This window comes from Loxodonta africana, chromosome 1, assembly GCF_030014295.1.
Source record: "Loxodonta africana isolate mLoxAfr1 chromosome 1, mLoxAfr1.hap2, whole genome shotgun sequence".
Lineage (NCBI taxonomy): Eukaryota > Metazoa > Chordata > Mammalia > Proboscidea > Elephantidae > Loxodonta > Loxodonta africana.
Window position 1 is genome coordinate 132,294,870 of NC_087342.1, and position 18,047 is coordinate 132,312,916.

General features: G+C 39.6%; 1 protein-coding gene across 5 annotated transcripts in view; it reads left to right on the forward strand.

Moving 5' to 3' along the window:
- The window catches only part of SMAP1 (small ArfGAP 1), a 205,276-nt gene that overhangs the window by 179,304 nt on the left and 7,925 nt on the right, over positions 1 to 18,047 (forward strand). For all 5 annotated transcript variants that reach the window (XM_064287895.1, XM_064287900.1, XM_003404401.4 and 2 more), the window contains one exon: positions 16,594 to 16,721. In XM_064287895.1, coding sequence (XP_064143965.1) covers positions 16,594 to 16,721 — 128 coding nt within the window. The remainder of the gene's footprint in view (positions 1 to 16,593; positions 16,722 to 18,047) is intronic.

Sequence of the window (18,047 nt, forward strand, 5' to 3'; positions counted from 1 at the left end):
GGAGTTCGATGAGCATCTTGGATAGATATCTTCTCATCTTTCATGATATCATGGAAGTTTTCTGCCAACAAATCTTCAACAATTCTCTCTCTATCTTCTGTTATCCCTCCCTGTTTTGGTACTCCAATCACTCGTAGGTTATTTCTCTTGATAGAGTCCCACATGATTCTTAATGTTTCTTCATTTTTTTTTAATTCTTTTATCTGATTTTTCTTCAAATATATTAGTGCCAACTGCTTTATCAAGTTCAGAAATTCTGCCTCTCTGACTTTCTATTGAGTTGTCTAGTTCTGTAATTTTATGGTTAATCTTTTGAATTTCTGATTGCTGTCTATGGACTTTTCCAGCTTATTAAATTTTTCATTATGTTCCTGAATAATCTTTTTAATTTCTTCAGTTATGTGTGTGTTCCTTGGCTTGTTCTGCCTATTGCCTCATATTCCTTCCTGATGTCTTGAAGGGTTCTGTATATTAATCTTTTGTATTATTCTGCCTCTGGTAATTCCAGGCAGGTACTTTCATCCAGAAGATCCCTGGATTCTTTGTTCTGAGAGCTTGTTGAGCCGATCATAGTCTGTTTCTTTATGTGATTTTATATCAGCTGTTGCCTCCGAGCCATCTATAAGTTATTGTATTAGTTTATTTTATGTTTGCTTACTGTGTTGTAGTTTCTTGCCTTGTTCTGTTTTGATATGCCCCAGTGGGTTGCTGGAGTGAGCTAGCCTGATTATTTTTGCCTTTGGAGCTCTGACTTCATGTCCCCAGGTGGCTGGAAGTGTTATCAGGTGTATCAGTCTAGGTGTCCATTCACTTTTCTTGTATGAATTCAGCTCAGGTGTCCAGGTAGCTGATCATCAAGTGTGTGGTACAAGCTCTGTCCTACAGTCTTAGACGGGCAGGGGTTATTGGTGTAGGTACGGGTATCTGGTTGCAGCAGGGGGTCACACTCTGAACAAGGCAGGGGGCTAAGAATCGTCCCTCACGTGACTCTGAGGAAAGTGTGTCCCCGTTCCCTAGAGTATACAGGTGGGTGGGTTCTGAAGACGGACCGTGGTCATCCAATGGTATTCATTGTAAGAACTGGGAGGTACCAGTTATCCTTGGACCCCTGTTGCCGGTGGTTGGGTGACCTGAGTGGAACTACCAGTCCTTAGGCCCCTCATGTGCATAGGTGAGGACCCTGTTTAATAAGCAAAGCAATGTCAAACATCCACCTCTCCGCTGCACAGCTGAAACAGCTGGAGTCTGCCAACAAGGGCCTATTCTCCTGAAATAGGCCCACACAGGTCCATGCAGAGGGGAAAAGTACTCGAAGTCCACAGACTGTTTATGCCTGGACAGGAGCTGCTTCTGTCCTGAGCAACCCCGGTTAATGGAGCTGGCAAATTATCTTTTCCCCCAATTTCAATTTTTTCCTTCTCCAAGGCCAGGAGGATGGCTCTAGGTGCTCAACAGGGCCTATCTCAGACCCAGGGAAGTCAGCCACTGTAGCCGGCTTGGTGGGTAGGGGGGGCGGTGGCACAGTAAAATATACGCAAGTACGTATCTTTTGCAGAGGGCACTGTTATTCTCTGGTTCCAGAGGTGTGAGTAGGCTGCGGGGCTGGCTGCTTCTCCCTGAGGAAACTACGGCCGAACACTAGTATCAGCCCACTGCTGCCGCTTTGGGGAATGGTCCCTAAGGGCTCCCTGCGATTCAGGTCTGGCAACTCCTCTCCACTCTTGAACCATCTCTTCCTCCCCCTGCCCCTCAGTTTGTTTTCTAAGCTTGTCTTTGATGTTCAGGGCTCCTAGCTTGTCATAAATATACTCGTTTCACTTGTTTTTTCGGGTCTTTGTTGTAAAGAGGGCTTGCCAGAAGCGTCTGTCTATTCCACCATCTTGGCTTCACCTCTCATTCCAGATACCTTTATTCACCAACATAAACTGGATCTCGCCAGATGGAATATGCAGGGATCAAATTGACTACATCTGTGGAAAGAGATAATGGAAGAGCTGAATGTTATCAGTCAGTACAAGGCCGGGGCGAACTGTGGAGCAGGCCATCAATTGGTGCTATGCAAGTTGAAGTTGAAGTTGAAGAAAATTAGAACAAGTCCCTGGCGGCCAGTGTATGACCTTGAGTGTATCCCACCTGAATTTAGAGCAAGAATAGATCTGACACATTGAACACTAATGATCGAAGACCAGAAGAATTTTGGAAGGACAATCATACTTGGAGAAAGCAAAAGGTCATTAAAAAGACAGGAAAAGAAAGAAAAGCCCAAAAGGGATGCCAGAAGAAACTCTGAAACCTGGTCTTAAATGTTGAGTAGCTAAAGCAAACAGTAGAAATGATGAAATAAAACAGTTGAACAGAAAATTTCAAAGAGTGGCTCGAGAAGAAAAAGTATAAGGAAATGTGCAAAGACCTGAAGATAGAAAACCAGAAGGGAAGAACACTCGACATTTCTCAAGCTGAAAGAAGTAAAGAAAAAATTCAAGCCTTGAGTTGCAATATTAAAGGATTCTATAGGGAAAATATTAAATGACACAGGAAGCATCAAAAGAAGGTGGAAGGAAAACACATAGTCCCTGTATCAAAAAGAATTGGTTGACATTCGGCCATATCAGGTGGTAGCATATATTCAGGTACCCTGAAGGAAGGGGTCCAGGGTACGCTGAGGGTATTGGCAAAAAACAAGGGTCCAGGAATTGAGGAAGTATCAGTTGAGATACTTCCATTAAAGCATCGCTGGATATGACCACTTGTCCTTGCCGAGAAATTTGGAACACAGTTACCTGGCTGACCAATTGGAAGAGATCCATATTTGTGTCCATTCCAAAGAAAGGTGATACAACAGAATGTGGAAGTTATCAAACAATATCATTAATGTCACACCCAAGTAAAATTTCGCTGAAGATCATTCAAAAGTGGCTGTAGCAGTACATTGACAGGGAACTGCCAGAAATTCAAGCTGGATTCAGAAGAGATTGTGGATCAAGGGGTATCATTGCTAATGTCAGATGATCTTGGCTGAAAGCAGAGAGTACCAGAAAGATGTTTACATATATTTTATTGACGGTGCAAAGGCATTCAACTGTGTGGGTCATTACAAATTATGGATAACATTGTGAAGAATGGAATTCCAGAACACTTAATTTGTGCTTATGAGGAACCTATACATAAATCAAGAGGCAGTCATTCAAACAGAACAATGGGATATTGTGTGGTTTAAAGTCAAGAAAGGTGTGTGTCAGGGTTGTATCCTTTCACCATACTTATTAAATCTGTATGCTGAACAAATAATCTGAGAAGCTGGGGTATATGAAGAACGGGGAATCAGGATTGGCGGAAGACTCATTAACAACCTGTGATATGCAAATGACACAACTTTGCTTGCTGAAAGTGAAGAGGATGTGAAAGAACTTAAATGATGAATATCAAAGACCACAGCCTTCAGTGTGGATTACAACACTTCAATATAAAGAAAACAAAAATCCTTACAACTGGACCAATAAGTAACACCATGATAAATGGAGAAAATATTGAAGTTGTCAAGGATTTCATTTTACTTGGATCCACAATAAATGCCCATAGAAGCACCAGACAAGAAGTCAAATGACAGACAAGAAGTATTGGATTGGGCAAATCTGCTGCAAGACCCCTCTTTAAAGTGTTCAAAAGCAAAGATGTCACTTTAAGGACTATGGTGCACCTGACCCAAGCCATTCACCTCATATACATGTGAAATCTGGACAGTGAAGAAGAAAGACCACAGAAGAATTTAGGATTTATGTCTTTGAATTATGGCGTTGGCAAAAAATACTGAATATATACCATGGACTGCTAGAAGAATGAACAAAACTCTCGTGGAAGAAGTACAGCTAGAATGCTCATTAGAAGCAAAGATGGTGAGAATTTGTCTCATATACTTTGGACATATTATCAGGAGGGACGAGTTCCTGGTGAAGGACATTATGCTTGGTAAAGTGAAGTGTCAGCAAAAGAGAGGAAGACCTTTAAGGAGATGGATTGACACAGTGATAGCAACAATGGGCTCAAGCATAACAACGATTGTGAGGATGGCGTAGGACCCTGCAGTGTTTCGCTCTGTTGTGCATAGGGTCACTATGAGAAAGAACCGACTTGATGGTACTGAACAACAACGAAAGAACTGAGTTTTCAAACGAAATTGGGAGGCCTCAAAGAAATCTAGTTTGTCTCCACTTTTGAACATTTAGGCTTCCCTTTACACAGCATTTTAGTACTTATTCATAAGGGAATCCCATGCTTAAAAATAGGCCAGATTCTAGGAATGCACAGAATTAGATTTCTCTCATCTAACACAGTGGCTGTCATCGTGATAGGGGCTTGTAAAGGGGGGAAAACAGCAAGAGGATTCAGATCAGCTTATTTAAGGTGGAATCGACTCTACGGCAGCTGGTTCAGTGTTTTGGTTTTCTGTCATTTTAAGTAAGTCAGCCAAAGTACCAACTATTTAGCAATAAGAAAAATTATTTTTTAAATTGCTCCACTTACTCTCAGGTACCTATTTTTTTGAAACTTCAGTATTCAAAGTAAGATACATGGGAGTTTGTTATTTTGTTTAATAAAGCAAGCCATGTGTTTTAAGACAAACGAATTTCAAATAACATTTTTATTAAGGAAAAAGCTTCAAGTGGCTTCTTGAGTAGAAAATAAAAGGGATAACATGGAAATTTATAAAGCTTTAAGAAGAATGTTTACTGATAAGGACAGCCTCACCGCATTTTAGGGAAACAGCCTTATGTAATCCATGCCATTTCCACTTTAAATTCCTTCTTAGGATGACGCCTCAGTAGTTACCGATGAAGAATTAGACTTGGCAGCTTTCATTGTAGCAAGAATGTACTCAAGGCTGAATGTTCACACTCAGTCAAAAACGGTAATGAAAAACATAAAAACCATTTACTTATCACATTCTTATCTGACTTAAACTAGATTAGTAATGCATAAAATCTCATGTTGCTCTTTGACTTTTTTTTATTTGTGCAAATAGATTATGACCAGCTAATGCCTCTTGACATTCAAGTAAAGAATGAATTCAATTAATATTTATTGAGCACCAGCAGAGTTCATGGAACTCTAGTAAATACCAGAAAATGCGGCTGTGTGTGTGTGTACAGTAGTGCAAGTTGGGGGTAAGAGTGCAGTCTGGAAACTGGGAGACAGAGAATTATCGCTGAGGGAAGAGATGGGATTATGTAAGAGACTAGGTTACAAGAATTCAGTTTGAAATCTGAAATAATAATAAGATTCCCGATTTAGATTGTATTTTCCTCAATTCAAAGATTAATTTTCTTTCTGCTGCTAGCCAGAGGAGGAGCAAATATAATTTTTATTGTAGTGCAGACTTATTTCAAGTAAAATCTAATGGGTTATAGAAGTCCTTTATAGAGCAAATAGCAGTTGGAAAAAATAGGCATATACAGATATTAGTGCCTTACCTTTGTAGAACATCTTATGCTTTAAAAGCCATCTGCATCTTATCATTTAGCAGACAGCTTTTGATAGCACACTGGGAACAGATCTGTAGGAGAGTAAGATGTGGTTCTAGCCAAGGAGGTGATTGTTCAGGTTAGCGGAGGTGACTGACCCATGTGTAACTAGTCATGTGTGGTACTGTGGCAGCAATGATGTACCAAGCTGTGGTCAGAGGAATTCTGGAGACACTGATACAGAAATGTGTCCTCCAGCCTCACTGTGAACTGGAGAAAGGAAGCCTGGTGTAGGCATTCCTGTCAGGAAGCAGTTGTGATATCCTAGGCAAGCAGTAATATGAAAGCCGTAGCCGTGAAAATGGAGAGGAAGTGGAACCAGAAAAGGTTATCAACAGCAGTGGATGCAGAGTCTTCCAGAAGTATGTGGTCCTACATAGCAAGGCAGGATTTTCAAGGAAAAGGGATCAGCTAGGGTTAAATGTGGTGATGGTAAAGTAGGGCGAGGACTCAAGGGGGATGTGTAACCAGGAGGTCATTGGTACTGTTCAAAATAGTGTCATTATTTCACTTTTTATCAGAACAAAAGTGGGGTCACCTCAAAATTGTTCTCCACCATGGCTGTGCTGTCTCTAAGAAATCCATAATTTGTGTTTAGAAAGCATTTAAGTTCATCAGTCACTGATTGAACGTTTGCTTTGTGCCAAGCTTTAAATTCAGTCTTGAAGTGGAAAGGTAATAAGGCACGATATGTGCCCTTAGGCAGCTTACAGGGAGGCAAAGAGATAAAAATGATATATTAAAATGTAATGCATGTAGTTATATTTGAGCCAAATGCTTCAGAGGCACAAATGAGAGATTAATTTTCCTTAGAAGAAAGGCCTTATCAAGAAAGCGAGGTGGGCCTTTAAAGACAAGCAAACAGGAGTTTTGCTACAGGCAAAAGGAAAGGCGTCTGTAAAGTCACGAAAGCCCTGGCATATACAGTGGTAGAGAGTTGGGTGTGATTAGACTAGAGGGTAAGGAGAGTGGAAGGTGGCGGGTAGGGTAGCAAGGCGTAAAGATCGGGAAGGTTGCTTGGGAGACACAGAAGGAAGGGGCTTGTGTGATCCTCCAAGGATGTGACCTTGTAGGCATGTGGGAGCCAATAGACTTGTTTAAGAGAATTTGACATTTAAAGATTGATACTGTAAAAAGAAAATCTGGCAGCGGTGTGAGGGAGGCAGGTCTGCAGAAGAAGGACTTAGGCCAGGAATACTAGTGGGGAGGCAGCTGCACTCTCTCTTCATGATGGCACCAGGAACTGGGCAAGGGTTCTGGGCTGTGACAGTGGTGCCAGTATTGAGTAGAGAAGCCTGTAGCATACCGGGAGAATGTCCCATCTAATTGCACTCAAATGCCATTTAAAAAATAAAAAAGGATAAAGCACTTGGGAAGGCTGCCACTTAGCAGCTCCTGGATTAGAGAAGCACTTGGGAGGTAAAGGCAGCAGGCCTGACTGACAAATGGGTGGTGCAGCCTGCAGTGGAGCTGGGCTCAGCCTTCATTCATTCATTCACTCAGAAGGGAAGCTGGGACCAAGTACTGTGCCCGGGTTGGATATTAAAGGCGGCCGCTCCCCAATAGGTGCTTTTAGGGGTGATAGGCCACCAGGAAAACTGGTTTAGCAGTTCAGTTTTCAAGGTGTACCAGCCAGACCTCTGTTGAAATCCTAGGTGTACTGCATAAACTCTCTTGAAATAATCTCTCCTTCAGAGGCGATGTGGAGTATTTCAGTTTAATCTTCACAGCAGAATATCTGTCATATACACCTTAAATAAATATGAGCTTTTAAAAAGTGTGTGAAAATGTAAGTATTCTTCTTTGTTTTTGGCTTATAATTATCATTCAAAGACACTTGGAAAGGGCAAAGAGGAAGACACTAGGCATATATACTGCTTACCCTTTTGCTTATTTGGATTATTGGTATCAGATGAGTTATGGTATTAAAAAAATTAATTATTTTTTTATTTGGATTATTGGTGTCAGATGAGTTATGGTATAGCCACAGTTAATAGGATCAGCAGGCTCACTTACCATATTGAGGATTTCTAGATGATAGAGACTAGCCTTCAAGACTTTGTCATATTTGAAATGTTACCTTCTTTGTAAGCATCCATCAGTGTCATCATGTGAATTAGGCCAGTAAATGCATGCTGGTATGCCGGATGTTCATGTCAGATGTGCACTGATGTTAACACGTTTTTTCCTTTAGCTCAAAATCAAAACATTTTAACCTTTTCTGGTATATGGTAGCATTTCTGCTATGTGTGTTGTTTAAAACATTTCCCAAATAAAATGCTAACCTGGCATCCTAAGGCAACATGTAGAAAGAAAATAGTTATCTACAGCTTACTAACTATAAGTTTGATGCCTTGCCTTTAAGGTTGAAATCCCTTTTTCATTTTATTGTGCTGTCCTTATTTCTTTTGTTTGCTCATTGCCTTTTCAAGGGGTCTTTTGTGCTTCATTATCATTCTTTATGATGTTATCCCCAGCCAAATTTCTTCCGTTTGCCTTAGGCTTTCCTTGTACTCTGAATCTCCCATTATTTTTATTGTCCACCAACCATTGTTTCTGCATTACTGATTAAAGGGGGCTGCTGCCTCCTGCTTCTAGCTACTCCCACCAAGCAAGGAACACCACACTGAGGTACATGTTCGTGGTGAATTCTGATGAGTTGTTTTTACAGACAGCCACTGTGTGGGTTGGTCGGAGGTTCCTTCCACCCTGGAAGAGAGGGTTCCCATTTGTCTGGATTGCTCATTTTATTGGGTTATTGAGAGGGGTGTGTGTGTGTGTGTGTGTGTGTGTGTGCGCGCGCGTGTGTGTGTGTGTGTGTCATGCCGATTAAAATATTTTTTCTTAGATTATGGTGATTTACACTGTTTAAACTATTTAATTTGAATAAGCCGTATTCCTCCTAATTTTTATTTATCTAAAAAGCTGTATGTTTTCAACATCTTGGCATTCTGTTGCTTAGACAGTGCTGTTATTGAGCCCTTGATCAAAAGGATGTGCCCTGTGACGGGTAAAATGTTTTTTGTTGACCCAGAGTTAATTATATCCCATATTTGCTTCTCTCAGCCTACTGTGCTCATTGATGACCATGTCAGCCTGTGTCCCTCACTGGAAATTGAGGAGATGCTGGGCTTTGTGTAAGAGAAGTGGAGTGGGAGAGTCATAAGTGTGGTGTGACACTGAATGAGGTTTGGACTGTTTGTGTCACTGCTTCTCTAACTCAGTACAAATAACTGTAAACTAAGAGCTAGTTTTTATTTTCAAAATTTTAAGCAATTCCTTTGTAATTGGGTACAAATTAAATGGCTTCTGGAGAAATGTGGTCTAAAGAAAAGAGTGCTAACATAGGAATCAGTAGACTGTTCTAGTGCAGGTTTTTCTACCTAATGAGGTGAGTGACAGTGAGCACGTCTTTGACTCTGTCTGTGCCCTAGTTTCTGTTACTGGAGGTAATGGAAGGAGATGCCCTATGTGGCTTGGACACTGTGCAAACACCATATTATATACAGGCAGTCCCCAGGTTACGAATGAGATCCATTCCTAAGTCTGTCTTTAAGTTGAATTTATAGGTAAGTCAGAACAGGTACATAGGGTTCTTATTTAACATCAGTTAGTTGAATATTATCTTAGTAGATAGTATATAGTTTACCCTACTATGCATATAAAACTGTTAAGAAACACTTCCAAATACACTAAAACACCTTAAACATGCTTTCATGAGTGGCACAAAGTAGTGTGTGCATTCGTTATTGTGAACTGTTTAACTCAATTTTAATACAGTAGGCGTCATGGCAGTTCATTCTTAAGTATGAGTTGTTTGTAAGTCAGACATTTACACCTGGGGTCTGCCTGTATGATGACTTTACAGGACCTTCAAAATGAATGGAAAAAAATTTTTTTTAATGTTTTTAGCAAGCCAAATTTAATAAGTAAAAGTAGCAAATATTGAAACTTACTGAGAATACTTATGAAATATTTTAAAACTTTGGGGACTGTCTTTACTGAACTTAAAAGGCTAAGTTTTCATCTGTGTAAGGATTTGCCTTTCAGCAGTTATGCAGATGCTTAGCTTTTGTTGTAACAAGGAAAATTGATGTGGGTGAAATCCAGAAGCCATTGTTAATGGATCATGTCGGGAGAAGACTAGGGTAGAGAGAAAAGAAGGTAGACATATTGTGGGTGTGAGAGCACAGAAGAGTCGCCTGTGCCCATCATGAGGCTGGACCCTATGAAGCAGAAAAAGGCCTTGATCGGGCTTGGAAGAAGGTATTTCCACTGTCTCATTCTGAAGGATTTCAAAGCCCCTCAGACTTACATTGTGAGTTGACTTTCATGACAGCTCCATTAACCATGGCAGGTCATTACAAAGAGAGCCCAAATTTTTGTCAGAAATTTGTCCTATTTTTAGTGTTTGCTATTGCTTGACATTTCAAGAGGTCAGTTTAAAAAATAAAAATTAAAAAAAAAAAAAAAAAAAAAGGAATGAGAGAAGAGAGCTATTCATAGTGTGATGGTAAAAACGAAAGTCAGGTTCCTTGCAGTGAAGGAAAGGTGTGGAAACTTCGTATTAAGGAGCTTGCATGTACATTGTTCTGTTTTTGTAATGGTGAGAATCTGGAAACTAAATATTCATTAATAAAGGACTGAGTAACTTACTATAAACCAGAAAACCAAACCCGTTGCCGTTGAGTTGATTCCGACTCATAGTGACCCTATAGGACAAAGTAGAGCTGCCCCATACAGTTTCCAAGGAGCACCGGGTGAATTTGAACTGCCAACCTTTTGGTTAGCAGCCGTAGCTCTTAACCACTGTGCCACCAGGGTTTCCAGCTTATAGGTCCATACGATGCCATAGAATGCAACCCCCTCCTGCCCCACTCTGCACGCATGCACGCACATGCAACGTTATGTAAAGAAAACCATTTTTGTGTGATCCTATATAGGTTGTTTTAAGCGTATGTTTATAAGCATAGAAAATGCATAGTAGGAGATTTTTAATTCATTTTTGCATGGTTTGAATCTTTTACAAGGATGTGTTGCTTTTATAATAAAAAATGAATAAGGTTACAACTTTATTGCTTTAGTTCTGTGACACTGGACAAGTTTGTTACTTTCTGTGCCATCTGTAAAAGGGGATGATTAATAGTACCTGATTCATACCATGATTGGGGGTAGTGGTGGTTTAATTCCCAGCCCTGCACCTCATGCGTGGCCACTACCCAGCCTCAGTCAAGGTGTGTATGTTGCTGTGATGCTCACCAGGTTTCAGCGGAGCTTCCAGACTAAGGCTAAGAAGAAAGGCCTGGCAATCTCCCCAAAATCAGCCAACGAAAATCCTGTTGAGCACAGTGGTCTGATCCTCAACCGATCATGGGTATGGCTCAGTACCAGGCAGCATTTTATTCCGTTTTGCATGGGGTCACCAGGAATGGGGGGGCTGACCCAACAGCAGCTAACAGTAACAACTCAGCATTTTTATAAAGATTAGATGAATACACATAGGTGTGTACGTGTGTATATACATATGCATTTTTTCAGGCCTTGCACAAAACAAGCATTTTTTCCTTTTAACTGGGGGCAGTAGTGCTTTGTGGTAGGATTCTTGCCCTTCATGCTGCAGACCCAGGTTCAGTTCCAAGCCAAGGCGCCACAAGCTTAGCCGCCACTCCTCTGTCAGTGGAGCCTTGTGTGCTGCTCTGATGCTGAACCGGTTTTATTGGAGCGTCTAGACCTAAGGTGAACTAGGAAGAAAGGCCAGGTGATCTACTTCTGAAAAATCAGCCAGCGAAAGCCCTCTGGATCACAACAGTCCGATCCTGTTGTGCCTGGGGTCACAACTCGATGGTGGCTAACAAGAAGAACAACATTGTTTTCACTAGTCATATGCGCGCTCCTAATGGATGTGAGGATAAAATAAGACTTAAAAAAACTAAATAATATGTTGTATTTTGTTTTACAGATTAGATAAAGTATTGAACTCATTAACCCATTGCCATGGAGTCAATTCTGACTCACAGTGACCCTCTAGGACAGAGTAGAACTGCCCCATAGGGTTTCCAAGGCTATAAATCTCCCAAGGACAAGGGTGAGTTTGAAAGACCGACCTTTTGTTTAGCAACCGAGTGCTTTAAACACTGTACCACCAGGCCTTAGATAATGTACTACTAGATACCAAATGCTCATTAGAAACAAGGTTGGCAAGGCTTCGTCTCATCTACTTTGGACATGTTGTCAAGAGGGGCCAATCCCTGGAGGAGGACGTCATGCTTGGTAGAGGGTCAGTGAAAAAGATGGACAGACACAGTGGCTGCAACGATAGGCTCCAGCATAATGACTGTGAGGATGACACAGGACCCACAGTGTTTCGCTGTGTTGTACACAGGGTTGCTGTGAGTTGGAACTGACTTGACAGCACCTTACAACAACAGATGCCAAATAGGATTTAGATTTGAAAATATAAATATTCTGAGTAGAATATAATGTACTATTTAGAATAGATTTAAAATTTCTGAAAGGTGTACAGTTCATGAAAGTAATGAAAACAGATTGTCTGTAGCAGGTGAACCTTGTGGTTCTCACAGTGCATCCTGGGCACATAGGTGTTCTGTAAACTAGATTGTCGTGTCAGTTCACTGACAAAATTAAGATAATGATAGTATTTTCTTGTGCTTATGTTTTTTTCATAAATTTGTCCTCATTTTTAGTGTTTGCCCTTGCTTGAAAAAGGGACAAAAAAATTTTTAACTGTAAAACTGGAAATAGTTGCTTATACTTAATTTGTCAGCTTTTTTTGTTTGTTTCTTTTGTTGTAGTTTTTATTTTGGAGGACATGTGCTTTTGTTTGTGGGTTTAAATTTGTGTGTGTGGGTTTAAATTGTGTGTGTGGGTTTAAATTGTGTGTGTGTGAGTTTAAATTGTGTGTGTGTGAGTTTAAATTGTATGTGTGTGGGTTTAAATTGTGTGTATACACACATACATATAAAATCATAATCATTTTAAGATGTCCATCTTTAAAATAAATGTTGCCATTTCAAAGGGTTAGAAATAAAAAAATTTCATCTGAGTCATATTTTAATTCTTTTAATTGATGGATGTGTCTTAGCTTATAATTCTAAATTCTCAGTTACAAGCTGCAAATTGTATGTATTATAAATTTGCAATAATTCATGCACTTTGATTATCTCACCTTAAAATTGTCCATGGTGCTTGATATAGAAATGATATATGTAACATATATAGATACACAGTAAATATATTAACTTCTTTTTTGTAGTTTCAAAAATATGGTATCACTGAAAATGATTTTAAATATAATCACACTTGAGATCTTCCAAATAAAGCTAATTTGGGTTTCAGACACTTGTTTTACAAGTTAAATAGTAGAAAATATTTTGTGACCATTTATTCATTGATATTAATGGTAAATATTAATGATAATCCTTTGTGATTTACTGAACTTAAGTCTGGTGCTGTAGTGGTTAAGAGCTATGCCTGCTGCTAACCAAAAGGTCAGCAGTTCGAATACACCAGGTGCTCCTTGGAAACTCTATGGGGCAGTTCTGCTCTATCCTATGGGGTCTCTATGAGTCGGAATCGACTCTACTGCAACAGGTTTGGTTTTTTAGGTTTTTTTTTTTTGAAGCTTGACACTGAAATTGAAAGATAGCAATCGCTATAGTTATACTTTGAAAAAGAGAAGAAACATAGAATTTCTGTGCATTGTGCTAGAAATATCAAGCCAGTGGTAGACCTTCCTTATTATGATTATTAGGTGCCGTCGAGTTGGTTCCGACTCATAGCGACCCTATGCACAACAGAACGAAACACTGCCTGGTCCTGAGCCATCCTCACAGTTATTGTTATGCTTGAGTTCATTGTTGCGGCCACTGTGTCAGTCCACCTCATTGAAGATCTTCCTCTTTTCCGCTCACCCAGTACTCTGCCAAGCATGATATCCTTCTCCAGGGACTGATCCCTCCTGACAACATGTCCAAAGTATGTAAGACGCAGTCTCTCCATCCTTGCTTCTAAGGAGCATGCTGGTTGTACTTCTTCCAAGACAGATTTGTTCATTTTTTTTTGGCAGTCCATGGAATATTCAGTATTCTTCACCAACACTACAACTCAAAGGCGTCAGTTCTTCTTCGGTCTTCCTTATTGATTGCCCAGCTTCCATATGCATATGATGCGATTGAAAATACCATGGCTTTGGTCAGGCACACCTTAGTCTTCAAGGTGACATCTTTGCTCTCCAACACTTTCAAGAGGTCCTTTGCAGCAGATTTGCCCAATGCAATGCGTCTTTTGATTTCTTGACTGCTGCTTCCATGGCTGTTGATTGTGGATCCAAGTAAAATGAAATCCTTGACAACTTCAGTCTTTTCTCCGTTTATCTTGATGTTGCTCATTGGTCCAGTTGTGAGGATTTTTGTTTTCTTTATGTTGAGGTGCAATCCATACTGAAGGTTGTGTGGTCTTTGATCTTCATTAGTGCTTCAAGTCCTCTTCACTTTCAGCAAGCAAGGTTGTGTCATCTGCATAACGCAGGTTGTTAATGAGTCTTCCTCCAATCCTGATGCCCTGTTCTTCTTCATATAGTCCAGCTTCTCGTATTATTTGTTCAGCATACAGATGAAATAGGTATGGTGAAAGAATACAACTCTGATGCACACCTTTCCTGACTTTAAACCAATCAGTATCCCCTTGTTCTGTTCGAACAACTGCCTCTTGATCTATGTAAAGGTTCCTCATGAGCACAATTAAGTGTTCTGGAATTCCCATTCTTCCAAGTGTTTTCCGTAGTTTGTTATGATCCACACAGTCAAATGCCTTTGCATAATCAATAAAACACAGGTAAACATCGTTCTGGTATTCTCTGCTTTCAGCCAGGACCCATCTGACATCAGCAATAATATCCCTGGTTCCACGTCCTCTTCTGAAACCAGCCTGAATTTCTGGCAGTTCCCTGTCAATATACTGCTGCAGCTGTTTTTGAATGATCTTCAGCAGAATTTTGCCTGCGTGTGATACTAATGATATTGTTCTATAATTTCCACGTTCGGTTGGATCACCTTTCTTGGGACTAGGCATAAATATGGATCTCTTCTAGTCAGTAGGCCAGGAAGCTGTCTTCCATATTTCTTGACATAGACAAGTGAGCACCTCCAGTGCTGCATCTGTTTGTTGAAACATCTCAATTGATATTCCATCAATTAACTGGAGGCTTGTTTTTCGCCAATGCCTTCAGAGCAGCTTGGACTTCTTCCTGTAGTACCATCAGTTCCTGATCATATGCCACCTCTTGAAATGGTTGAATATCGACTAATTCTTTTTGGTATAATGACTCTGTGTATTCCTTCCATCTTCTTTTGATGCTTCCTGCATCATTTAATATTTTCCCCATAGAATCCTTCACTATTGCAACTCGAGGCTTGAATTTTTTCTTCAATTCTTTCAGTTTGAGAAATGCCGAGCGTGTTCTTCCCTTTTTTCCATTTCCAGCTCTTTGCACATGTCATTATAATACTTTACTTTGTCTTCTCAAGCCGCCCTTTGAAATCTTCTGTTCAGTTCTTTTGCTTCATCAATTCTTCCTTTTGCTTTAACTGCTTGACATTCGAGAGCAAGTTTCAGAGTCTCCTCTGACATCCACCTTGGTCTTTTCTTTCTTTCCTGTCTCTTCAGTGACCTCTTGTTTTCTTCATGGATGATGTCCTTGATGTCATTAAATTTGTCAAATGTTTGAGTACCTACTCTGTCCCAAGGTGGCCTATTAATACCGAAGAGGCTTTACAGGTGACCGACTTGCCTTCGAGGAGTGTATGGATGTTCTGTCAGAGAGAGAGTAAGCAAGATTGTAAATTGTTAAAATAGAAGATAAGTAGAATATAAGGTCCAAGAGATTGAAGCTGCAGTGCTCTAAAGTATTACTTGGTTTTGGCCACTGAAGACCAAGCTGTGTGAGATGTTCCGTTCTCTAGAACTCTCTCTCCTTCACCCTACTCCCACCCCACCACATACACCTTGTAAATTCTGTCCTAATGTAAGTAAAAAGCAGATATAAACTAAGAACATTTTTTTAATATATAAACTAAAAACTCTACTGGAGTCCGTTTCCCTGTAGAGCTCGGTGGCTTGGTACTGCCATCATTGAAGGTGGTCGTCCTTGAATAAAGAAAGGGTTTACTTGGAGTTGTATGGTTATTTGCTATAAAAAGCCCAAAACCAAACCCACTGTCCTTGAGTCGATTCCAACTCATAGTGACTGTATTGTACAGAGTAGAACTGCCCCATAGGGTTTCCAAGGCTGTAACTCTTTACTCAAACAGACTGCTATATCTTTGTCCCTGCAGAGCTGACTGGTGGGTTCCAACTGCTGACCTTTCAGTTAGTAGCTGAGCATGTAACCACTGCAGCACCGGGGCTCCTTTTGCTTACTATAGAACCAGTTTAAATAGTGTTGTTGTTTTTTTTCCTATCAGTTTTCTTCTACCTTATTTTGTGACTTTAAAATGCAACATTTTAGATATTTTAAATTATTAAAATTTATTTAAAAAGTAGGTATACATGATATGAAGGATCTCCAAAATACACAGGTGCACATGTGTGCACACACACATGTTTATAGAGAGGCATTATTGTAAGAGCATGGTCTGATTCTAGCTCAGTCACTTACCTCATAGAAAGTAGTGTCTGTTTCATAAGGTTATAGGGATTAAATGACTTAATATGTGTAAAGTACATAGAACAGTGCCTAGTACATAAGAAGCACTTAAAAGTTTCTATTACTGTTAAAAATAAGGATGCAGAATAATGTGGACAGTGTTATACCATGTGTTAAAAAGGAGGAGGTTTGGATATATTTGTAAAAATGAGTGAGTAAAGAGTATTCTGGGAGAGTAAACAAAACCGGAAATGGTTTCTGTGGGAAAGGGATCAGGGCCTGGAAGAGAAGGGAAACATACTGTATCAACTTTTGTACTTATCCCATTCATATATTAATTTTTAAAATAATGCCATGTTCCAAATAATTTAAGGGATTCTACTTTAAAACAAGTTTCTATGGTCTTTCCAGATGGCCCTGCCGAGGCACCAGTAACCAATGGGAACACAACCACGATGCCAGCCCTGAATGATGATCTGGACATCTTTGGGCCAATGATTTCTAATCCCTTACCCACGACTGTCATGCCTCCAGCTCAGGTATGTGATAAGAATGTGGTCATACATGGTCACTGCTTATTTCCTTTTTTCAAGAGTTTTGAAATTTCAATTTTGAAAACTTCATTTCTGAGCAGTCATTGACTTGAAAGCCTCCTGTTCTTTAGGCCAGGGACCAGCAAACTAAGCCTGCAGCTTGATTTCATAAATAAAGTTTTATTGAAACACAATCATTCCCATTTTTTTATGTATAGTCTGTGGCTGTTTTTGAGCTACAAAAACAATAGAGTCATTATAGCAGAGACAGTAGGCCCACAATAGTCCACCATCTGGCCCTTTACAGAAAAGGTTTGCTAAATCTTTAGGCAGGGGATAAACAACAGTGTTTAGAATGAACAAGTGGAAAAACTCAGACTACTTCAATCTTGCCTGAGATCAACAAGGTCACTTACTTTTGAGGTTTTTAAATTGTAGGTTTTGTTTGTAAATATTGACTGGAAACCAGTAGTTCCGTTTGCCCCATTGCACCATTTCCTAGATTGTGTTAATTTCTGCTTGCAAGAAAACCAAAAATTAGAAATTCTAGCAGATTCAGGGCTCATTTCTTTTCCTAGTTCATAGAAAGTTTATTTTTCTATTTAAAATATTGATTCCTTTTCCGGAAAATAGTTTTGCTAACCTTAAAACTTACCTTGCCTTTTTCTTAAAAAAGCAATTATTTTAACTACTTAGAGCAGTAATTTAATGATTAGGACCTAAAAGTTTAAAAATACTAATGGTGAGGAGTTTTCAAATTGCCCTTTTAATATGTGAAATTTCAGTAAGGTGAAATACATGAACTTTCAGAACACAGGTTACCCTTAAGAATTTAAATAATGCATGCAACTTAAAAATTCTTTTTTCAGTTTATACTTTAAAAATATAAACAACCAGTTAGTTTCAGTATGACATGATTTTTGAGGGAAAAATATATCTTTTTCTCTAGAAAAACTGACCCAAATCTGAATTGTTTGGATGGAACGCTTTAGTAAGAGCCTGTATCTTATTAAGGAGACTAATTACATATGTTTTTTACACATTTATTACTATTATTAGGAGCCCTGGTGGCACAGTGGTTAAAGCACTCAGCCGCTAACCAAAAGGTTGGCAGTTCAAAACCACCAGCCACTCCACAGGAGAAAGATATGACCGTCTGCTTCCATAAAGATTATAGCCTTGGAAACCCTATGGGGCAGTTCTGCTCTGTACTATCGGGTGACTGTGAGTCAGAATCAACTCAGTGGCAGTGGGTTTTTATTACTATTATTATAATCATTGTATAGTTACCACTAGAATTGAAAACATAGATTTCTTATGAATTGGTTTTAA